Source organism: Geosmithia morbida, assembly GCF_012550715.1.
Source record: "Geosmithia morbida isolate 1262 chromosome Unknown scaffold_5, whole genome shotgun sequence".
In the NCBI taxonomy this organism is placed as follows: domain Eukaryota; kingdom Fungi; phylum Ascomycota; class Sordariomycetes; order Hypocreales; family Bionectriaceae; genus Geosmithia; species Geosmithia morbida.
The window spans coordinates 847,599-867,256 of record NW_023336192.1 but is presented as its reverse complement, the minus strand read 5'-3'; the positions used below and the strand labels follow the sequence as shown (position 1 = coordinate 867,256).

The window sequence follows — 19,658 nt, the reverse complement described above, 5'->3', positions numbered from 1 at the left end:
ACAAAGATGCATGTTAGTTTGCCGTCCCACTCGGTCCCGGGTCTGCTCTTGCTGGCTGCGGCACATCTACCGGAGAAGGTTCCCGTGGAGCTAGGGAAGGGGGCGAATGTGATGTTGGAGGAGAAATTCCGTGGGTATTATTCTCGGCAGCCTGCTGTTCATGCTGCTGCTGCTGCTGCTGCTGCTGCGGCGGCGGCGGCGGCGGCGGCGGCGGCGGCGGATATGCGACGGGTATCCATCCTGGAGGTGGGACCTGGCCGGCGGGGATGAAGACGGGCTGTTGCTGTTGCGGAGAGGGGTACCCGTACATTGGTTGCTGGTGCTGGTGCTGCTGATGAGGATGGTACGGATGGGGATGATACGGATTCTGCTGCTGCTGGTAGGAGTACATGGGGTACTGCATGGGCATCGGAGCCGCGTAGTAGACTATCCGGGGGGGACGGTTGCGACGGGAGACCTGGATGCAAGCGAAGATGAAGAGGGTGAAGTGAAGGACGCTGTGAGAAGAGGTCAGATGCCAGATGTCAGAGGAGATGACGATTGAGAAAGGAAAAGGAAGGGAAGGAGTAAAAGAGAAGAGAGGGGGGGGGAAGACATACACAGAGAGACAGCAGAATGCCAAGACGGCGCTGCCAACATCGTGCACCCAGCTGAGCTCATCATAGTCGTCTGCGTCAAAGTCGTAGTAGTCATCCGAGTAATAGGGGTCGGAGACGTAGTGCATGAAGCTGAACAGGATAGTTCCCGCAATGAGGCCCAGCCAGAGGAGCAGGTCGAGGACCACGACTAGGCCGGGATGAACGCCCTCGTGATTCCTCCGGAAGGCCAGGCAGGCGCCGTCGACCATGGCCCACACGAACGCTATGCCCGCCTGGGGCGCCAGGACAAGCACGGGCGGCGTGCTGTAATAGTACGACGCCTTGGTCAGGTACTTGGACGTCAGGGCGCCCGTGAGGGCGATGAGGATGATGCCACTGACGGCCGCGGCCATGCGCAGAACCAGCTTTGTCACCCAGACGCCCTTGCTGGGACCATCACGAGGAGCTGTACCTTGATTGTCCATTTCTCTCTCTCTCTCTCTCTCTCTCTCTCTCTCTCTCTCTGATTCTACCTCCCGTGGCAATCTCCTTCTTTTCCCTAAAAGGATGAGAGATCCCTCCTTCTCGATCTCGCGTGCCGCGCCGGGGGGAGGGGGGGGTTGGAGGGGGATGTTGTGGGCTCTTGACGGAGGCCTCACTCCGGTTGTGTTCTTTTGTTACTTTCGTGACGGGTTCGCGACGGTCGAGGAGGATGGGAGGGAGCAACGATTTGGCTAGGGTTCCTGTCGACGAAGAATGATGATGTGATCCATTGTGTCTTTATATATATATATGTATGTATATATATAGTTCTTTTGTCACATGGAAGGATTTTCGTCTTATATTCTTTGGATGTACATTTTGTTGTCAGGTCAGGGGTTCGTGTCAAGTAATAGTGTATACGGAGTACTCGTATGTGTATGTGTGTGTGTGGCTAGGAGTAGCAAGGGCAGGGCGGGAAAAGAGACTGGGGTGTTTGGGCGAACAGGAACGAAACTTGGTTGCGTGGAGAGTCTGACTCGTTGATGCGTCCGATTCTAACCAAATATTGACCTGTGCCGGCTACAATCTGGCCCCCATGACCTTTTCTATTACTGTAGTAGACGTGAATATTTTCCATCAGGTATAACACAAGAGTGATACTATTACCACTAGCATTCTGACTGGATTGTTTAGATGTACTGCCATCTCCAGAGTACCTGTAATCTGTATACTTAGTACCCTGACCAGACCTTTTTGATCGTGTAGAACTGACATGGCCTTGACTAGGCTGCCTTTCAGTGCCCACCGACGCATCGCACCCTTGGGCTATTTTCCGATGTCCTTTTCTTCCCATAATATTCCTCCTTACGCTGCGAGAAGAGGTAACCTTTTTTATATTGCTAACCGCCCGTTTCATCTAAGAGAGGAACAACTAGTGAAAGTACTCGTACTAGGTATACGTGACTAAGGAAGCCATGCCCGCCCTGGAAGCCTGTATCAATCGTGATCCTCCTCCGTCAAGCCCGGACAGCCATCCATCTCTCCATCAGGATATCCAGCCTTACACCAGAAGCAGTACTGGTGACTAGAACGCAGATAGTCCAGCACCCTGCCTAGCCTCTCTGCGAAGCTCAGCGCGTTGAACTCGTCCAGCTCCTCATCCTCGTCCTCGAGCTCCTCCGTCTCGACATAGACGACCCTGTCCTTCCCTAGGGCCCTCTTGTCGTCGTTGTCCTCGTCATCGTCGTCGTATGTGGGCAGCCGCGAGAGCGACTGCTCCAGGTCACGCCTCATGCGTCGTTCGCGCTCCTGCTCGGCGCGGTGGCGTACAAGGCCCCGATATATGACGGGTATCGACTTCAGCGGCCGCGAGTCCAAGGGCCGGCGCTTCTCCTTCTTCTTCTCCTCCCCTTCTTTCTTCTCGTTGTCGTCGTCGTCATCCGAATGATCTTCAGAGTCCTGCGAGTCCTGCTTGTCGTCTAGACGCTCTGCCATCCTCTGCGCCGCGTAAAACTGCTTCTCGTGCCTTGCCTCCTCGCGCTCTCGCCTCACGCGATCCCGGTACTCCAGCGGGTCGATCTTGGCCACCTTGATGCCGCCGGACGATTCCTGCTCCTCCGCCGCCTCGCGCATCTTGCGCTTCCTCTCGCTGTCGAGCCCTATGCCTCCCCTGTCCTCCTTGATGTTCACGTGGATGGGCTCCGTCCGGCCTTGCTCAACCGAAGGCTTCTGAGCGCCCAGAGAGCCCCCCGAGAAGCCCATCTTGGCCATCATGGCCAGACCTTTGCTCTTCTTGGCCCGCGGGTCGTCGAGCAACGATGTCGACAGCGCCTTCTCCCGTGCTGCCGCCTCGTCCGCCTCACGCTCCGCCTTGGACTTGATCATCCCGCGGGCCCGGGACTCTCGCTTCAGTCTTTGTATCCGCTGGATGGATGTCTCCTTTGTGGGCTCCGGCTCTGCGAAGCTCATGTTCATGTAGTCGTCTTCTTCGTCATCGTCTGGGGCGTTTGCACCCTTGGCTTGTGCTGAGCTCATCTTCTGAGCTGGGACGGCCGTAGGGGAGGCCCGCTTGGGGGAAATGGTCTGCGATAATGAGAGTGTTCTAACCGTGATGGAAGAAAACCACGGTTTGATCGATTGTTGGCGTGTATTTGAGTAATTGTACGTCACAGGTATATATGTACAGGTAGATCGATGCTTGTGAGTGACAGCTTGTCATGTCGCCACTGAAAAGCCCAGTAGCAGCAGTAGCAGCAGCAGCAACACTGTCGGTGGGTCGCTCTCAGACGCATCATCGACCCCCATCAACGACGCCTCACTACGTATGGTTGATACTGTCCATATAATATTGATTGCGTACATCACACTGGAGAAAGTGGAGGGAACGTATGGCAGAATAAGTATTTATACCACATTTGATTACGATACGTTTCGATACAATACAATGCTGATGATAAAAGAATCATTTGCCTCACTGAGAGAGGACCAGGTGAACCTAGTTATTGTAGGACCACCCGGTCGCCAAGCGTACAAAGACCGGCCTGAGTATATCGCTACGCCGCAACGCCTTCTAGTATACATGATACCAGGAATCATAACCTTGCGTCTCCATTACAGGATTATCGAGACCCCCTTATGCCCAAGACATGCTGGGTATCGTGACCGAGAGCTTTTGCTATATGCCTCAGGGATCAGCTGTGCTTTCTGGTCGTGTTTAAGTTTGTGCTGACCATGCCTAGATCTGGTTTGGGGGAGGGGGACCGTTGACTGCACTTGTTCTTTTGCTTCGTTGCTGCAACAGTCTTGTATGTTGGTGACATCCAACGTCCATAGAAGCTACTAGTCAATGGTGTCATGGTCTCGTTCGATTATGTCCTCCCGTCCAAACGGTCGCGTTCCGTCATTCAGGACCATGGCTTCGCGGTGTTGGCGGCGAAGTCTTTGCTCCTCTACTGACTGCTCACGTGTCCGAGGGACCAGCGACTCCAGTACCTCGACTGATTCCCGCAGGATCACGGGTTCCAGCTCCATGATGACATCTGGAAGTTCCTGTCGCTGGCGCCTAGCGCGGCTTGCGTCCATCAGCCCTTCCTTCTGAAGTGCCTTGAGACCGCCCTTGGTGTGTCTGATCCGGCCCACGATGTGAACAATTCTGTTGTTCTTATGATCCATGTACTCCGAGAACAGCTTTCGCCTCTCTGCTGGGCTGTCGCCCCAGTCCTGCTTGGCTAGCCACTTCTCGACAAACTTGGCCTTGACGAGCAGACCGGCGTCGTTCTTGTTCAGTAGATCTAGGAGGAACATGAGGCAGAACCTCTCGGCTACGTCCCGGAGGTAGTACTCGTCCCAGTGGGGGTCATCCAGTTTAGGCCGTGGAACATCATCAAGGCTCAGCTCGAGAGACCTCACGAGAGCGGAGTATGTCTGAGGTCGATGGAGAATAGACAACTCATCGAAACCTGTGCAAGTAGTTAGAGATGGAAGTAGAAGAAAGGAAGGTGAGCGAGAATAATATTGCGTACTTGTCAGAAGGGCAAGCGCCCGTAACGATCGCATCCGTTCATCGTAGTCGGGGCGCGTGACGCCATACAGCAACGTCTGTATGACTTCGGGGTCGTTGATGGCCCGGTCACAGAGGATCTTGATGGAAACGTCGCGGATGGAGTAGCTCGGATGATCTACGAGCCTCTCGAGCGTTTCCACCTCAAGAGAGTCCTCTGTCTCCTGTGTGATGTAACGCGCCTTGGGCTGCGATGGCGGTAGTGTAGTATCGTCGCGGATGATGGTAAGGGCCGCCATCATGGTGCTCACGATGCCAAACGTGGCCAGGCCGATGCCGACTAGTATGACCCTCTCATCTCGGGCGAGTGATGAGAGACCAGACAATAATACCATGGTGCCAATTTAGAAGCGAGGAGTTGTCTAATGAAGATGAAGAGTGAACATCCTCTGTCCCCTTGTTGGTGAATTTCTGTCTGTCCACTGTAATAAAAGTAGGAGCTACCGGCGGCCGTCGTCACACTTCATAACGTGGATTAGCGCCATTTGTCCATTTAAAATGCGAGCAAAGGACAAATGGTAGGATTAATCACACTGTATGTAGTGTGGTCCCACATTCTTATGGTGTATGGCATTATGAATCCGGACCTTCTTATCGATAAAGATTTTTTTCTGGCGGGAAAATTCAGAGGCGAACGGCCAAAGCAACTCGAATCAAGACCTGCCAACTCTTCAACCCAACAAAAACCGCAGACAACCGACGGTCAAAAGCCCGCCGCCATGGCCGGATCACAGCTCAAGCGCCTCAAGGCGTCTTTGAGGGAACAGGGGATTGTTGGCCCCCAACAATCCAAGAAACAGAAGAAGCGCATCGCCCAAGATGACAAGGCACGACAAGACCGGCGCATGCACAGAGGTGCCGTGATGGAGGGCATTCGCGAGCAGTTCAACCCCTTCGACCTCAAGCATGCTAAAACTCCAAAGTTCGAGGTGACAAGCAACCGGCCTACCACCAGTTCCATCAAGGGGCGACCGGGAGAGGCCAAGGCGGCCGCCGAGGAAAAGGTAACGGAGATCTCCTTGTTTGGCATACGCTCTACTCTAGATTGTTTGGAAACCCAAGGCTTACAGACTCTCTTGTTGAATAGCGCCGTCAAACATTGCTCCTCGACATGCAACACCGCCACAAGGTCGGAGGCATCATCGATCAGCGATTTGGTGAAAACGACCCCACCATGACGCCCGAGGAGAAGATGCTGGAGCGATTCGCTCGCGGGAAGATGAGGAGCCATAAAAAGAACTCCATGTTCGATTTGGAGGACGACGGTGAGGACGGTGGTTTCGAAGGGTTGACCCACGGGGGAAAATCCCTGACATTTGACGAGATGCCGGTGGACGACTTCGAGGAGGATCTTGAGGCTGAAGACAGCGACGCGTCCGAGCGGGGTCAGCAGCGCCTCAAGAGGGTCCGCGCCATGATTGCCGATGGCACCATTGAGCCTGGAAACGACGAGCCCGAGCGCAAAAAGACGAAGAAGGAGGTCATGGAGGAGGTTATTGCCAAGTCCAAGGCGCACAAGTACGAGAGGCAGCAGGCCAAGGATGACGACGAGGACCTGCGCGCCGAACTCGACCAGGAACTACCAGATCTGCAATTTTTACTGAGGCAGAACAAATCCAAGCGCCCCGATGCGTCTGAGAACCAGAACGTGACCACGATCGGTGGTGTCGCCCGTGACGCCTTCGAGAAGAACTTTGATCTCGAGGTCAAGAAGCTGGCGCAGGACAAGAGGGCACAGCCAGCCGACCGTACCAAGACGGAGGAGGAGAAGGCAGAGGACGAGTCCAAGCGCCTCAAGGAACTCGAGGAGAAGCGTCAGAAGCGCATGAGGGGCGAGTCTGTCTCGGACAGCGATGGCGACGAGGATGGCGGCAAACGGGGCGCTAAGAAGGTTGCGGACAGCCAGGATGGCCAGGACGAGGACGAGGAGGATGACTTTGGCCTGGGTAGCGGCATCAAGGCAAGGCCAACGGCCACCGAGTTGGGCTTCGACGACGAAGACGATTTCATCATCGACGACGACTTGGTGGCCAGTGGCTCCGACCTCGATCTCGCCGATGATAGCGACGCCGACGTCGCATCGACCGAGGACGATGAATCAGACTCTGCAGAGGAGGCTGAGGAGGAGGATGAGTTTACGAGGGGCCTACTGAACGAGGAGGAGTCGCGTAACCCTGTTTTCAAGGCGGACTCCTCTGCAAAGGAGTCGGCGCTAAAGGAAGGCGACGAGAGCGGCCTCCCCTACACATTCTCGTGTCCCCAGTCCAAGGAAGAGTTCGAGGAGCTGGCAAAGAAATACCCGGTCGACACGCTGCCTACAATCGTGCAGCGAATCCGAGCCCTATACCACCCAAAACTCGACAGCAAGAACAAGGAGCGTTTAGGCAACTTTACGGTGGCGCTCGTCGACTTCATCTCGTCTCCGTTCGACGCCGATTACGATGCCGACGTCTGGCCTTCGTTTTCAGTACTTGAGGCCATCATCCGACATATTCACTCTCTATCCAAGATGTTCCCCGTCGAGATCTCCAACGCCTTTCGACACGCCATGGGTCAGACGGAGAGCAAGAGACCGCTGGCATTGGAAGCTGGTGACCTGGTACTCCTCACGGCCGTGGGCGCGATATTCCCCACGTCGGATCATTTCCACCAGGTAGTGACGCCGTCCATGCTGGTCATGTCGCGCTACCTAGGGCAAACGGTGCCGCAGACGCTTGCCGATCACGCCGTGGGTGTGTACCTCTCAATGCTGTCGCTGCAATACCAGAAGCTCGCCAAGAGGTACGTGCCCGAGGTGATCAACTTCCTCCTCAACACCCTCTGTGCCCTGGCTCCGGCTGCGCCCGGACAGGGGCTGGGGCAGTTCCCCCAACACCGGTCCGACGAGGCTCTACGGGTTGACGGGGCCGCGGCCAAGGTGACGCCTCGCCGACTCAACTTCGGCGACTGTGTGCAGCCTGGGCCGCAAGAGGAGCAGGCCGCGGCATCGGCCAAGGTAGCCATCCTGAACACGACGCTTCAGGTGCTTGACGTCGCTGCAGACGCGTGGACAGGCAAGGAGGCCTTTGTCGAGACCTTTGGCCAGGTCCTGTCGGTGGTCAAGCACGTGACGGGCAAGAAGTGCAAGGCTCGGCTCCCCAGCCAGACGGCCGAAGTGGCGGAGAAGCTGCAGACCAAGCTGGAGCGCATGACGCGGCTGGCCAGCCTGTCCCGTCGACCACTGGAGCTGCACCACCACCGACCGCTGGCCATCAAGACGTTCGTTCCCAAGTTTGAGGAGACGTACGACCCGGACAAGCACTACGACCCGGACCGGGAGAGGGCGGAGATGGCCAAGCTACGGGCGGAGCACAAGAAGGAGCGCAAGGGCGCGATGCGCGAGCTGCGCAAGGACGCCCACTTCATGGCGCGCGAGAAGCTCAAGGCCAAGAAGGCAAAGGACGAGGCGTACGAGAAGAAGTTCAAGAGGATCGTGGCGGAGATACAGAGCGAGGAGGGTCGGGAGGCCAACGAATACGAGCGGGAGCGGAATGCCCGGAAGAGGAAGAACAGGTCATAGCCATTTCACATGGATTCAGGGTGACGGCCCGGGGAGGAAAAAAGAGTCAATCGGCATCACTACAACAACAAGAAAAGAGAGCAAATATTCATTCTACAAGACAAACCTGTTGCACTTGCCAAATGAAAGGGGGGGGGGGGGGGGAGGAGAAATTGTTTCTCCCTGGTCAAACATGGCTGTGCATGCCGAGATAGAAAACAGGAAGGGTGTGTTGATTGTGTATCTTACTATACAGGTACGGAGTACATACATGTAACAGCATCTCGGTCAGCATCCATGCCTCGCTCTTCTCCACAGACAGTGCCCCTGGATTCTGCTCTTGTCTGAACCGAACGCATGTAACCTGCGGGGAGGAGGGATCACAATGAGCGGGGATGCACGCGATGAATGGACTCCAGCCACTTGGGGTCGGAAGGAATCGACAGAGGGGGAGGGCGAGGATGCCAATAATACTTAGTCTCCATGATGGCACTTTTGTACGAAAGGAGCATGGGAGGTTGAGACGGCACCAGCAAGTAATACACTACTCTAGTATCACGACAGATTAGTGGCAACGGAATCTGCAGCAGTACGAGTGACAATATCTATTACTGGGCAGTGCTCTCCTGCAACTTCTGCAATACGGGTACAGGATACAGGAGAAATGAAGATGTGGGACGAGGTACAGATTACAGAGGAGGTAATAATAAATTGCAAAACGTTGTATGCAGGGCGAAGAGGCAGAGTACTCAAGAGGCGGTGACGAGTTCGATGTGCCTGTACGGAGTACGATTGCAGTGCTCGTAGCTAAGTATCATGTTTAACGCTGGGTCGATGTTTACAATCCACGACGGCGTCAAATCTCCATGGAGACAGAGAGACTTGTATGTACGGTATTGCATCGCAGCGCAGGTGTATCGAGTAGAATACTACGAGTTTAAGTACCTTTGATGCAGATATGCAAGCTGACAGACTGCTTGTGATGCAATGTGTATGCAAGGTACCCAGAGGCCCAGGTAGGCAGATAAAAACATCGAGCCCCCCCCCTTCCCTCTAGTTCCCACATATGCTGTTTTTTTCTTCTCTTTTTTCAGCTAGATTTTATTTCTGTTTTTTCTTTCTTCTTCCTCTCCGATATCTTCAACTTCGATCTACTGATATTGTCTCCTTATACTTTTGTCTTTTCTCTCTTGGGTTACTGTTGCTATTGTCTGCCTCTTTGTACGACGACTAGAGTGGGTGTTAGCCGCCCATCAGAACGATCTGACGATACGACGACGACGAGCCCAACGAGTATCATATCAAAACGAACCGATCATCATATCAGCTCTTTACGCTCACTGTTTCTCCCTCTCTCTTTCTCTCCTTCTTTGTATTTCTCCTCTGTTTATACTTTTCCAATTTATCAAAAGATGACCCTTGTGGGGGGAGAAAAGGGATACAACGGTCAGTTGACACCAGGAACAAAATGATGTAAAACTGAGAGGAAACAGTCTGACAGTGACAAGAGCTCAAGACCAGAGGAATCCCCTGCTAAAACCTCATATCCCCAACACAACGTATTGAACACCCACTAAAACGGGTGTCCCGTCCAGTGGACTCCAGCGTCCTACCCGCTCCAAGACAGCGCTGTCTTGCTATTCCTCGAGCACCTTATTCGGACAGGATCCCTAGTCCCCAATCAGCACTCCCGCTACCTACTACTGGAGAACTGCTCAAGCACACCCAATCTAGTGGCTCAGGTCTCTCCCTCACTCTACCTAGGTCCCCCCCCCTAACACCCACCGCTAGAGCCCCTGGCCCCTGGTTCGGGCTCGAACACCCCCTAGACGCCAGAAAAAAGATGATGGCTTCTTCTGTTGCTGCCGTGACAACATCTTCTCCTTCTTCTTCGTCCGTCACCACCACCACTCTCAAGGCCGGACCTGGCAATCGATCCCTACGAAGACCCTTGGCCTCTCCGGCCTCGGCGCCAAACCTCTCCGCGGCCTACACGTCTCAGCCACGCTCCCTATCCAATCTTAGGGGTGCCGCTGCCGGTAATCATAGGAATAACAACACAGGCAGTCATAACAGTGGTAGAGGTCTGTCGCGAAAGCCGTCCCTCGCCGTGTTGAGTGAGACGGCGCCGCCTCTGCCCAGCGACAAGAATATATCCAATGTCCCCCCTCTCCCCTCACCTTCCGACTTTACCATTTTAAACGACCTCACGGCTTGCAGCCCAGACGGAACCTCTGCCGTCATGGCTCCCCTCACGCCAGGGCGTGCGCCCCCCTCCCTCTCCGTCGACCCAGTCACTGTCGGCGACACTGTCGATGTCCCCGGGAACATGTTTGGAGTCGTACGCTTCGTCGGTCCAGTCCAGGGCAAGAAGGGCACCTTTGCCGGTGTTGAGCTCGATGCCGAGTTTGCCATGCGTGGGAAGAATAGCGGCGATGTTGACGGGTGAGCTCCTCATCCCCTTGTCTATCATGTCTCCAGGGCACATCTCGTTCTTCCGTACATCTTCGGCAGACGTCATACTGACAACCCCCACCTCTCAGCATCTCCTACTTTACCACATCCATTCCTGGGGCCGGCATCTTCCTGCCCCTCGCCAAGGCCCTCAAGCAATCCCCCTACCCGGCCACTCTCAGCACCGCCGGCCTCCGCACTGGCTCCCAGAACTCGACAAACTTCACCCCTCCCACGCCTGGTCTCCCCAAGTTTAGCGCTTCCATCGGTCCAGGTGCCAGGACATCCAGCCCCGGACCCAAGCGCCCCGGCACCAGCGGTGGCAGACTGTCAGTCCCTCGCTCGGAGTCGCCCGTGCGCCGCATGCAGATGACCCCCGGGCCGCGACCCTCGATCGGTGCCCCCCCGCCGGCCAAGACACCTGGCCGTCATGCCAGCCCGACTGCCAGCCGCTTCGCCCAGAGCGTACGCGGGACTGCCGGCGACCCCAACAAGAGGTCGGTGGATCGCAAGCCTAGCATGCCTGCGCGCAGCATCTCGGCTCTGGGCTTCGACGACGACCCCCATATGCTAGCCCTGCCACATGCCCAGGCCAATGGCAACCTAGGGCCGGTGGCGTCGCTGCGCAACCAGATGCGATCGCCCTCGCGCGCCCAGAACCGGTCGCCGTCGCGGAACACTGCGCGGGCGGGGGCCACCGACGACCAGCTGGTGGAGCAGCTCCGTGCTCAACTCGAGGACCGCGAGCGGCAGCTCAAGGATCAGTCATCGGCGCTGGCTGACATGGAGGCCAGCCTCACAGAGCTCCAGAGCCTTATGGAGAGCGCTGACGGCCCGGGGGCTACTGCGCTGGCCGCCGAGACGGAGGGCAAGGACACGGTGCAGCTCCGGGCCCTTCTGCGCGAGAAGAATGAGAAGATCTCGATGCTGACGTCCGAGTTTGACGCGCACCGCGCCGACTTCCGTAGCACCATCGACGCGCTCGAGATGGCCAGCACCGAGACGGAGCGTGTCTACGAGAAGCGCATGGAGGAACTCATAGCCGACGTACGGGAGCTCGAGTCGAGGAACCTCGACGTCGACTCGGTCGCCAACCAGCTCAAGCAGCTCGAGGAGCTGGTCCAGGAGCTCGAGGAGGGCCTCGAGGACGCCCGCAGGGGAGAGGCCGAGGCCCGCGGCGAGGTCGAGTTCCTCCGAGGCGAAGTGGAGAGGACGCGCACCGAGCTTCTGCGGGAACGTGAGAAGACTGGCGGCGGTGCCGGTACCGGACCCGGCAACAGGATCTCGATGACGGCGTCCAAGGAACTGGAGTCGAAAGAGGATGAGATCAGGGGCCTCAAGGCCATCATCCACTCACTCAGCCGAGACTCGACGGGCAGCGCTGCCGGCAACCGCAATAGCAGCGCCGCCGGCAACCGCAACAGCAGCGCCGCCGGTAACCGCACCAGTCAGCCGCCAGCCAATCGCCGCGGCTCCCTCCTCCCCGGCGACGTGATCGAGCATAAGATTGCCCGCGACAACCTGGAGAGGCAGGTGGCGGAGCTACAGTCGATCTTGAACGAGAAGACGTCGCGCGAGGAGAAGCTGGAGAAGGAGCTTCTCGAACTCCGGGGTGGCAGCAACACGCAGCACCAGCACCAGCGCTCCCAGTCCCAGTCCCAGCCCCAGTCCGAGATGCAGGCCCAGACGCAGGCCCAGACGCAGGCCCAGACGCAGGCCCAGCGCTCATCGCTCCGCGACTCGCGCGACACGATTGTCCTGACACAGTCCCCGGACACGTGGTCGGCCGATGAGCCTCCCACGCCCGTCCCCTCGGCCCCCGCCGCTGCCGCCAACGGCAGTGGCGGCGGCGACGGCGGTGCCAACGCCGGCCTCGGCCTCATGCCGGGACACCACCGCCGCGGCACGACGCTGGACACGACGATCGAGAGCGACGCGCACTCCAACGCCACGGAGAACAGCACGCTGTGGTGTGAGATCTGCGAGGCTCCCGGGCACGATATCCTCACGTGCACCAACATGTTCGGCCCCGAGGGCGGCAACACGTCGTCGGCGTCGTCTAAGCCGGCCGCTGCCGGTACCAGCGGCGGCCCGCACAAGCAGACCCTGCCCACCATCCCGTCTCACGACAACCTCCGGCTGGCGGGTGGCATAGACGACAGCGCCCACCCGGCGCCGCTGTCGCCCTTCAAGGCCGTCCGGAACCCCAACATAGGAAGCGGTGCTGCGCCCTCAGCCCCGGCGGCGCCCAAGGACCTGCCCAATCCTACGGACTCGGGTCCCGTGGCAGGCAAAGAGAGCGGCATCGTGGACCCGGAGAAGTGGTGTGCCGTTTGTGAGCGTGATGGGCACGATAGTGTGGATTGCCCTTTTGAGGATGCTTTCTGAGTTTCGTCCTATTCTATCCCTTTTTCATACGTTGTCTACTTTCTTTCTTCTTCTTTGGATGGACCCCCTCCCCCTTTCCCCCCTCTTCACATTTCTTTCATCAAAAAAGGGAGCAAACACAAAAGGAAACAACAGAAAAAGCACTCCGGGGCGTGATGTTATCGCCATATTATTTCCTCTTCTTCTTCTTTGAGTGTCTGTCTGCTCTATATCAAGATACCATATGGCTTGGCACTTTCTTCTTTCTATAATTTCTTCTCTTCTTTTTCTATACTCTTTTTGTTATTATGCTCCTTTTTCATGCTCTTTGAGAAGAGGTGAAAGAGCAGATGTAATTTTCTTCAGGTTGTAGATGAAGTATGAGGCTGTTAATTACTGTATAATTTTCCAGTGAGCTATTTGGAAATAGAACCTATAATCGAATAAGTCAGTAATGGAGTGAAGCATGAAAAGTGGTACCGCATCACACATTCTGCCCAGGCGGTGTGTCGCTCCATGACTGTCCGGCGGCAGGTAAGACGTCATGCTGGTGAGAAGCAAAGACGCACACACACCGAGGTTTCCACCGGACTTGACTAGCAGTATCCTCAGTACGGAGTACGGAGTAATGTTACGGGGTTGCTAATGGTACGCAAACTTCGTATTCAGTCAGACGATTCGTCGGCTTCTAAAGTATGGAGCACAGGTCACCGTACAGGTAAACCGGACGTTAAGAACGATGAAGATAAAAAAAGATTTATGAGAGAAGATAAAAAGATAAATTAGAAAAGGAGATGCCGTATTATGTTGTGTTTACTAGAACAGAAAGGGCAAAAACGCACAGTCCTTGTTTTCCAAGGATATTATCAGGGCCCAATGGAGGGACCCGGGCCAAGGCTGATCTAATGCCGAATCTGTTAGGGCAGTACTTTGGCCGAGGGCAGGATGACGCACTGAGCCTTGGTGAAAGCCTAAGAGGGAAGAAGGGGGGGGATAATGCAGCAAGGGGCTGCGATTTTCAACATGGCAAGTACGGAGTCTTCTTTTTGAGTATAATGGGAAATGCTGTATTCGTAATCGCGACTACCACATGCGTGCACGTACATTCTGACTCTTTTCAAATAAAACAAGAAATCAAGAACTGCACGTGAAGCCTCACTAAAGATGGAATCTTCCAGTCTCTCTGCTGCCCACGTACTTGGTACCAGTGCTTCAGTGCTTCACTGTCCACTGCTTCAGTGCAAACCCACCTGTTCACTGCACGTTCACTGCTCCTTCGGCACCCTGTGGAACCACCCCCCCGCCTTTAGCGCAATAGGCTCAGAAGTCTTGCACTATCTTGGCCGCCACACTGTTCTGCCCTTCTTCGATGTCCTTCCATGGAATACCACACGGACTTTGCAAGTCAGCCTCTTCTTACCGGGACCTCTCTCTCTTCTACGAGTAAGGGAATAAATAGTAATAAAGACGAAGGAAAAATAGAGGCCGGAAAAATAGAACAAGAGGTGTCTATGTCTGCGTCTGTGTCTGTGTTAACAACAACTTTCTCTCTTTCAATCCTTCTCCATTGTCCTTTTTTCTACCTTCTCTCTCCCCAAACACGATTCTTCTTCCTTCCTCTTCTCCATTCTTCCGCCCTTGTTGGAACCACACACCCACTGATTCCTTGAAATTTCCCTCTCTCGACGGCCCCGCCATCAGATCACTAGCATATCGCGACCAAGGGGACGTTTGTTGACCTTCATCCCACCCTCCCCCTTCGTTTTCAGTGCAGACAGGTAACATCTTGTTTTCTTCTAATCTTCCCTTCCTCTTCGCCTCTCTCCTCAGTCTGCTGCCACTGCTTTTTCCTCTCTACTTTCTCACGCCTCACGTTGACTGACTAAGTCCCCGCAACACAGGATCAAAGAACGAATCCCTCGCCTGTCTCTGCATCACTCTCCGAACAAACAAGCAACACAGGCCGGCACCGTTGAGAAACAGCCGCGACCATGGTTAAGGAGACAAAGTACTACGACACGTTGGGTGTATGTCCTCCCTCCTTCTTCCCTCTCTCCCTCTGGTATTCTTGCCGCACCCCTGCTTACACACAAACCACCACATCCAGGTCGCTCCCACAGCTACCGATGCCGAGCTGAAAAAGGCCTACAAGGTCAACGCTCTCAGGTATCACCCTGGTATGTCGTCACGTCCCAGTTCGAGTCCCCGTTTCGATATCGGTCATTTCGATATATGAAGTGCCAGCTGTATTCTGACCTTTAGCGTCCAGACAAGAACGCCGACAACCCTCAGGCTGAGGAGAAGTTCAAAGAGATCTCACACGCCTACGAGATCCTCTCTGACGAGCAGAAGCGCGCCGCCTATGACCAGTATGGTGAGGCCGGCCTGGAGGCGGGAGCCGGCGGCGGCGGCGGCATGGCGGCCGAGGACCTATTCGCCCAATTCTTTGGCGGCGGCGGCGGCGGTTTCGGCGGCATGGGAGGCATGTTTGGCGACATGAGGGGAAATCGGGCCCCCCCGAAGGCCCGCACTATCCACCACACCCACCGCGTCGCCCTGGAGGATATCTACCGCGGCAAGGTGTCTAAGCTGGCCCTTCAGCGGTCCATCATCTGCCCCAAGTGCATGGGCATCGGCGGTAAGGAGGGGGCTGTTAAGAAGTGTTCCGGCTGCGATGGCGCCGGCATGAAGACCATGATGCGCCAGATGGGCCCCATGATCCAGCGCTTCCAGACGGTCTGTCCCGACTGTAACGGAGAGGGGGAGATCATCAAGGACAAGGACCGCTGCAAGCAGTGCAACGGAAAGAAAACGGTCGTCGACCGCAAGGTCCTCCACGTCCACATCGATCGCGGCGTCCGCTCCGGTACCAGGATCGAGTACAAGGGCGAGGGTGACCAGGCCCCCGGCGTCGAGGCCGGAGACGTCGTCTTCGAGATTGAGGAGAAGCCCCACGCCCGCTTCACCCGCAAGGAGGACGATCTTCTCTACAACTGCGACATCGAACTTGTCACCGCCCTCGCTGGTGGCACCATCTACATTGAGCACCTTGACGACCGCTGGTTGAGCGTCGATATTCTTCCTGGAGAGGCCATTGCTCAGGGTACGTTTGTTTTCCTGTCTTTCCCTTTTCACCTCTTTATTAGTTTTTTCAACCCTCCATCATCCTTCGGGCACACCGCTAACACGGAACATCAACATAGACACCGTGAAGATGATCCGCGGACAGGGTATGCCTTCGGCTCGCCACCACAATTACGGCAACATGTACGTTCGCTTCAACGTCCGCTTCCCCGAAAAGAACTGGACCCAGGACGAGTCAGCATTCGAGGCCCTGAGGAATGTCCTCCCCCCCGCCCCCGCCCAGGCCGACGCCCCGAACGACGACATGACAGAGCCCGCTGAGCTCGAGGATATGGACACGACCTCGCAGAATCGCGTCTTTGGCGGCGGCGCCATGGATGAGGATGAAGATGAAGCGCCCGGAGGCGAGCGCGTCCAGTGTGCTTCGCAGTAAAATAAAAGCGGAAGAGAACGAAAGAAGACGTTTAAAGTTGGGGTCAGTATGGTTTGTGCGTGTGACGACAAGCAGAGGGTTACAAAATTGTCATCCTTTTTTTTTCCTCATCTCCCACCCATATACCCTTTTTTTTTCACGTTAGGCCTAGACGGGCCATGAGAAGAGAAGCATTTCCCGGCACATCCCTCGTTTTCGTCATGTCCGCTTGACGGCAGCTCTCTCTCTTCTTCTCTTTTTTACCCCACCATCTCTTTTTCTTCTTTCTTCTCAACATCCACAAAACCCTGTCTTAATCAATAATTCCCGAGGGGATGGCCCTTCTACACACATTAATGGGAGGACGTTCCCATAAAAAGAAGAGGATACAAACAGAAGAGGGGAGAAGGAGGGGAAGGGGCTCAGACATGAACGGAGGTGCAGCGTGGTGTCGTTACTTTTTCCTTTCGGCAAAAGGGGGGAGGGTAAGAGAAGAGTAGAGAGGAGTTGGGCAAGACATCTTGAAGACCGGAAGAGGCTGATAGAGCCTAAGCACATCAAAATCATGACAACGTCATCCGCAAGATCTCATAATGTTGGCGTTTGGAGAAGAAAGGCATAGACGAAGCGATGAAGTTTGGAGGTCAGTATGGGGGTGGTGTTGTGGTCAAAGAGCGGGGGTGTGTTATGTTGCGTAGGCGCTTTATGAGAAATTTCTACATTTTTTTTTAACTTTTCATCTTCACGAACTACTTCTCGGATATGACGCTGGAACCATAAGTAATGATAAAAGTGAGGGTAACTTTGTGTCCCACGAAAACAAAGCACGTGTCCCAGTCTTCTCTACCAACTCTATTGTTCCACGACATCATCGTCTAGTACCTCGGACTCGCCGCCCTCTGGTACTTCTGCCTCCGCTTCTATCTCGCCCTCAGCCTCGAGGATCTTCTGCTTCCTTAGACCACCGATACCGTACAGAAGACCATGCACCTCTTCCTCAGAGGCCTCGAGGTGGCTTTCGCCATCGCCGGCGATGGCGTAGTCGCCAATCTCGTCGGAGATCTGGTCGACTGCTAGCCTCCCCTCGCTCGTAGTTAGGGTGAACAAGCAGAGGCTCTTAGCGGTCGGGGTGGCGACATCTGGTTCCATGGCCACAATCATCCTGGATGGAGCTCCCTCTTCTGTGCTGGGGGCGACGACGGCCAGGGAGAGGGGCGTTCCGGGGAGCTGGATGGCTCCAGGGTTGATGAAGGTGTTGTCAGAGGCTAGCTGCCAGGTGAGAATGGCCTTGACTCTATTGAGGGGAAGTCTGGGTTAGTCGCGGACACTATGCTTTCATACGGAATGACAGGAGAGAGAGAGAGAGAGAGAATTACCCCTCAGAAACGACAGCCACATATGTGAGCTGCTTGCCTGCCTCACCGGGATAGACAAAGGTGTATATCTTCGAGATGGCCACGTGCGGCGTGGCAGGGTCGACGGTCCGGGCGAGTGCGAGTGCGTTGGCCCTGGCCAGGGGCTTGGCCTGACGCCAGTCCCAGGCGATGAGGTGGTCGTCGCCCCCGCCAGAGACGAGGACGTCCGGCCTGGATGGGCCGGCTACGGCCATAGCACCGATGAAATCGGTGTGGCCTAGGCAGAAACCCTCGATGACGTGGGCCTGGGGCATGAACCGCGAGACGCGGATGTGCTCGTCGCGGTCCGACGTGACAATGTACCGGCGGCCCTTGTCATCCTGCGCCACGACCAGGTCCGTCAGCATCGACACGTGGCCGAGCTGCAGTGTCATCTCAAAGGTAGGAGTGGGCCGCTTCCCGTCGGCACCGCCGCTGCTGCCGCTGCTCCCCTCGGCCTCCTTGTCCTTGGCCTCGAGGAGGCGTGCTCGGTCGAGCTCCAGCTGCTTCTGCTGGTCGCGCAGGGCTTCGAGGTTCCTCTTAGAGTGCACCGTCAGCGCGTTGGCCGCGGGCTGCCGGAGGGGTCTGGCGGCCGGGCGTGTCACGGCCGCGCCGGGGGCCCCAGCCGCGGGCACTAGCGGAAGAGAGTAGACATCGCCGAATTTGTCGGCGCACAGGATCTGCGTGTCGTCGTCGCCGTTGGCGCCCGGTGCGACGACCACAGCGCTGGGCCGCTTGGGCATGGCGCGCTGGCTCAGCTGCGTCAGGCGGCCCTGTCCGTCGTGCTCGAGGACCCAGATGACCTTGTCGTGGCCCGTCACGGCGACGAGATACTTGCCGTCCGAGGTAGTGGTCAGGTGCGTCACAATGGGCCGCTCGGGCACCCGGAACGGCGGACGGACCGCCTTCTTGAACTTGTGGTTCTTCTTCGAGGCCTTTTCGCCGTCGTCCTTCTTTCCGTTCTTGAGGGCTGCTGCTTCTGCTGAAGCTGAGGCCGTCTCATCTGCGGGTACCTTGTCACCTGCCATCTTCTGGCGCTTGGCTGGGGGCCCATCTTCTTCCTGCTCCTGTTCCTGCCCTTGCTCCTGCTCTTGCTCCTTGGGAGCAATATCCGCCGCCGCCGCCGCCGCAACAGCGTCAGGCTTCTCCTCTTTCTCAGCTGCCTGGGCATTCTTGCTGACGGCTTCCGCTACTTTGCCCACGTCGGGATGCTTCCATGTAAAGATCAGAGATCCATCCTTGAGATTGAAGGTCTGGATCTGACCTGAGCGTCCGGCAAAGATGATGTCGCTGTTGACATGGACTTGGCTGTAGGGGATCTTCATGGTTGCTATTCAGATGCCCCAAGAGGGGAGGGGAGGGGAGGGGCGCAAAGCTCTCGAGGGTATCTTGAGCGGTGAATGAGACCCGGAGTTACACGTACATGCAGCTTATTCATCCCAATGGGTCGGTTTTCTTTGTGTGTGTAAGTGTGTGAAGGAAAGTCTTCTACTTGAAGTCGACTGAGAAAGAAAACTTGCTGCATTTGCTTCATATGGAATATGAGAGGCCAGAGAAATTTGGGTGCTCTAGACCGAATATGGCTTAGCTGCATATGTCTTCTCCTGTACAAGGAACGTCCTCCTGTCGTGCGTCACGGCGCTTTCTCAAGTACATGTACTGCTGTCGATGTGTAGCATCTTGGAGAAAAATCAGTATTCCACGTGGGAGAGGCTACACAGATGACAGCAACTTCCTTTTGTTTTTAGTTCTCGTGTGCCGCCTCTTACCTCAGAGACCAAGGACATTG

At 56.0% G+C, this 19,658-nt stretch overlaps 7 protein-coding genes across 7 annotated transcripts; 3 read left to right on the top strand and 4 right to left on the bottom strand.

Annotated features, from left to right (window-relative positions):
• Window positions 1-66: 66 nt before the first annotated feature.
• Window positions 67-991, bottom strand: GMORB2_6269 (uncharacterized protein; the record flags this gene model as incomplete). Its single annotated transcript, XM_035468239.1, has 2 exons — window positions 67-90; window positions 638-991. The coding sequence occupies 2 exons, from the start codon at window positions 989-991 to the stop codon at window positions 67-69; spliced, it is 378 nt and encodes a 125-aa protein (XP_035322220.1).
• Window positions 992-2,057: 1,066 nt separating this feature from the next.
• GMORB2_6268 (G patch) lies at window positions 2,058-3,095 on the bottom strand (the record flags this gene model as incomplete). The annotated part of the gene is made up of 1 exon (XM_035468238.1): window positions 2,058-3,095. The coding sequence occupies one exon, from the start codon at window positions 3,093-3,095 to the stop codon at window positions 2,058-2,060; it is 1,038 nt and encodes a 345-aa protein (XP_035322219.1).
• An 804-nt stretch (window positions 3,096-3,899) lies between these two features.
• GMORB2_6267 (Conserved hypothetical, protein) lies at window positions 3,900-4,955 on the bottom strand (the record flags this gene model as incomplete). The annotated part of the gene is made up of 2 exons (XM_035468237.1): window positions 3,900-4,519; window positions 4,583-4,955. 2 exons carry the CDS (start codon window positions 4,953-4,955, stop codon window positions 3,900-3,902), a joined length of 993 nt encoding a protein of 330 aa, XP_035322218.1.
• Window positions 4,956-5,339: 384 nt separating this feature from the next.
• Window positions 5,340-8,179, top strand: GMORB2_6266 (nucleolar protein 14; the record flags this gene model as incomplete). Its single annotated transcript, XM_035468236.1, has 2 exons — window positions 5,340-5,624; window positions 5,708-8,179. The coding sequence occupies 2 exons, from the start codon at window positions 5,340-5,342 to the stop codon at window positions 8,177-8,179; spliced, it is 2,757 nt and encodes a 918-aa protein (XP_035322217.1).
• A 1,825-nt stretch (window positions 8,180-10,004) lies between these two features.
• GMORB2_6265 (Chromosome segregation ATPase) lies at window positions 10,005-13,000 on the top strand (the record flags this gene model as incomplete). The annotated part of the gene is made up of 2 exons (XM_035468235.1): window positions 10,005-10,603; window positions 10,702-13,000. 2 exons carry the CDS (start codon window positions 10,005-10,007, stop codon window positions 12,998-13,000), a joined length of 2,898 nt encoding a protein of 965 aa, XP_035322216.1.
• A 1,970-nt stretch (window positions 13,001-14,970) lies between these two features.
• On the top strand, window positions 14,971-16,496 carry GMORB2_6264 (DnaJ-like protein subfamily A member 2; the record flags this gene model as incomplete). The annotated part of the gene is made up of 4 exons (XM_035468234.1): window positions 14,971-15,006; window positions 15,087-15,156; window positions 15,249-16,082; window positions 16,183-16,496. The coding sequence occupies 4 exons, from the start codon at window positions 14,971-14,973 to the stop codon at window positions 16,494-16,496; spliced, it is 1,254 nt and encodes a 417-aa protein (XP_035322215.1).
• Window positions 16,497-17,327: 831 nt separating this feature from the next.
• On the bottom strand, window positions 17,328-19,194 carry GMORB2_6263 (tRNA (guanine-N(7)-)-methyltransferase subunit TRM82; the record flags this gene model as incomplete). Its single annotated transcript, XM_035468233.1, has 2 exons — window positions 17,328-17,769; window positions 17,852-19,194. 2 exons carry the CDS (start codon window positions 19,192-19,194, stop codon window positions 17,328-17,330), a joined length of 1,785 nt encoding a protein of 594 aa, XP_035322214.1.
• Between the last annotated feature and the right edge of the window lie 464 nt (window positions 19,195-19,658).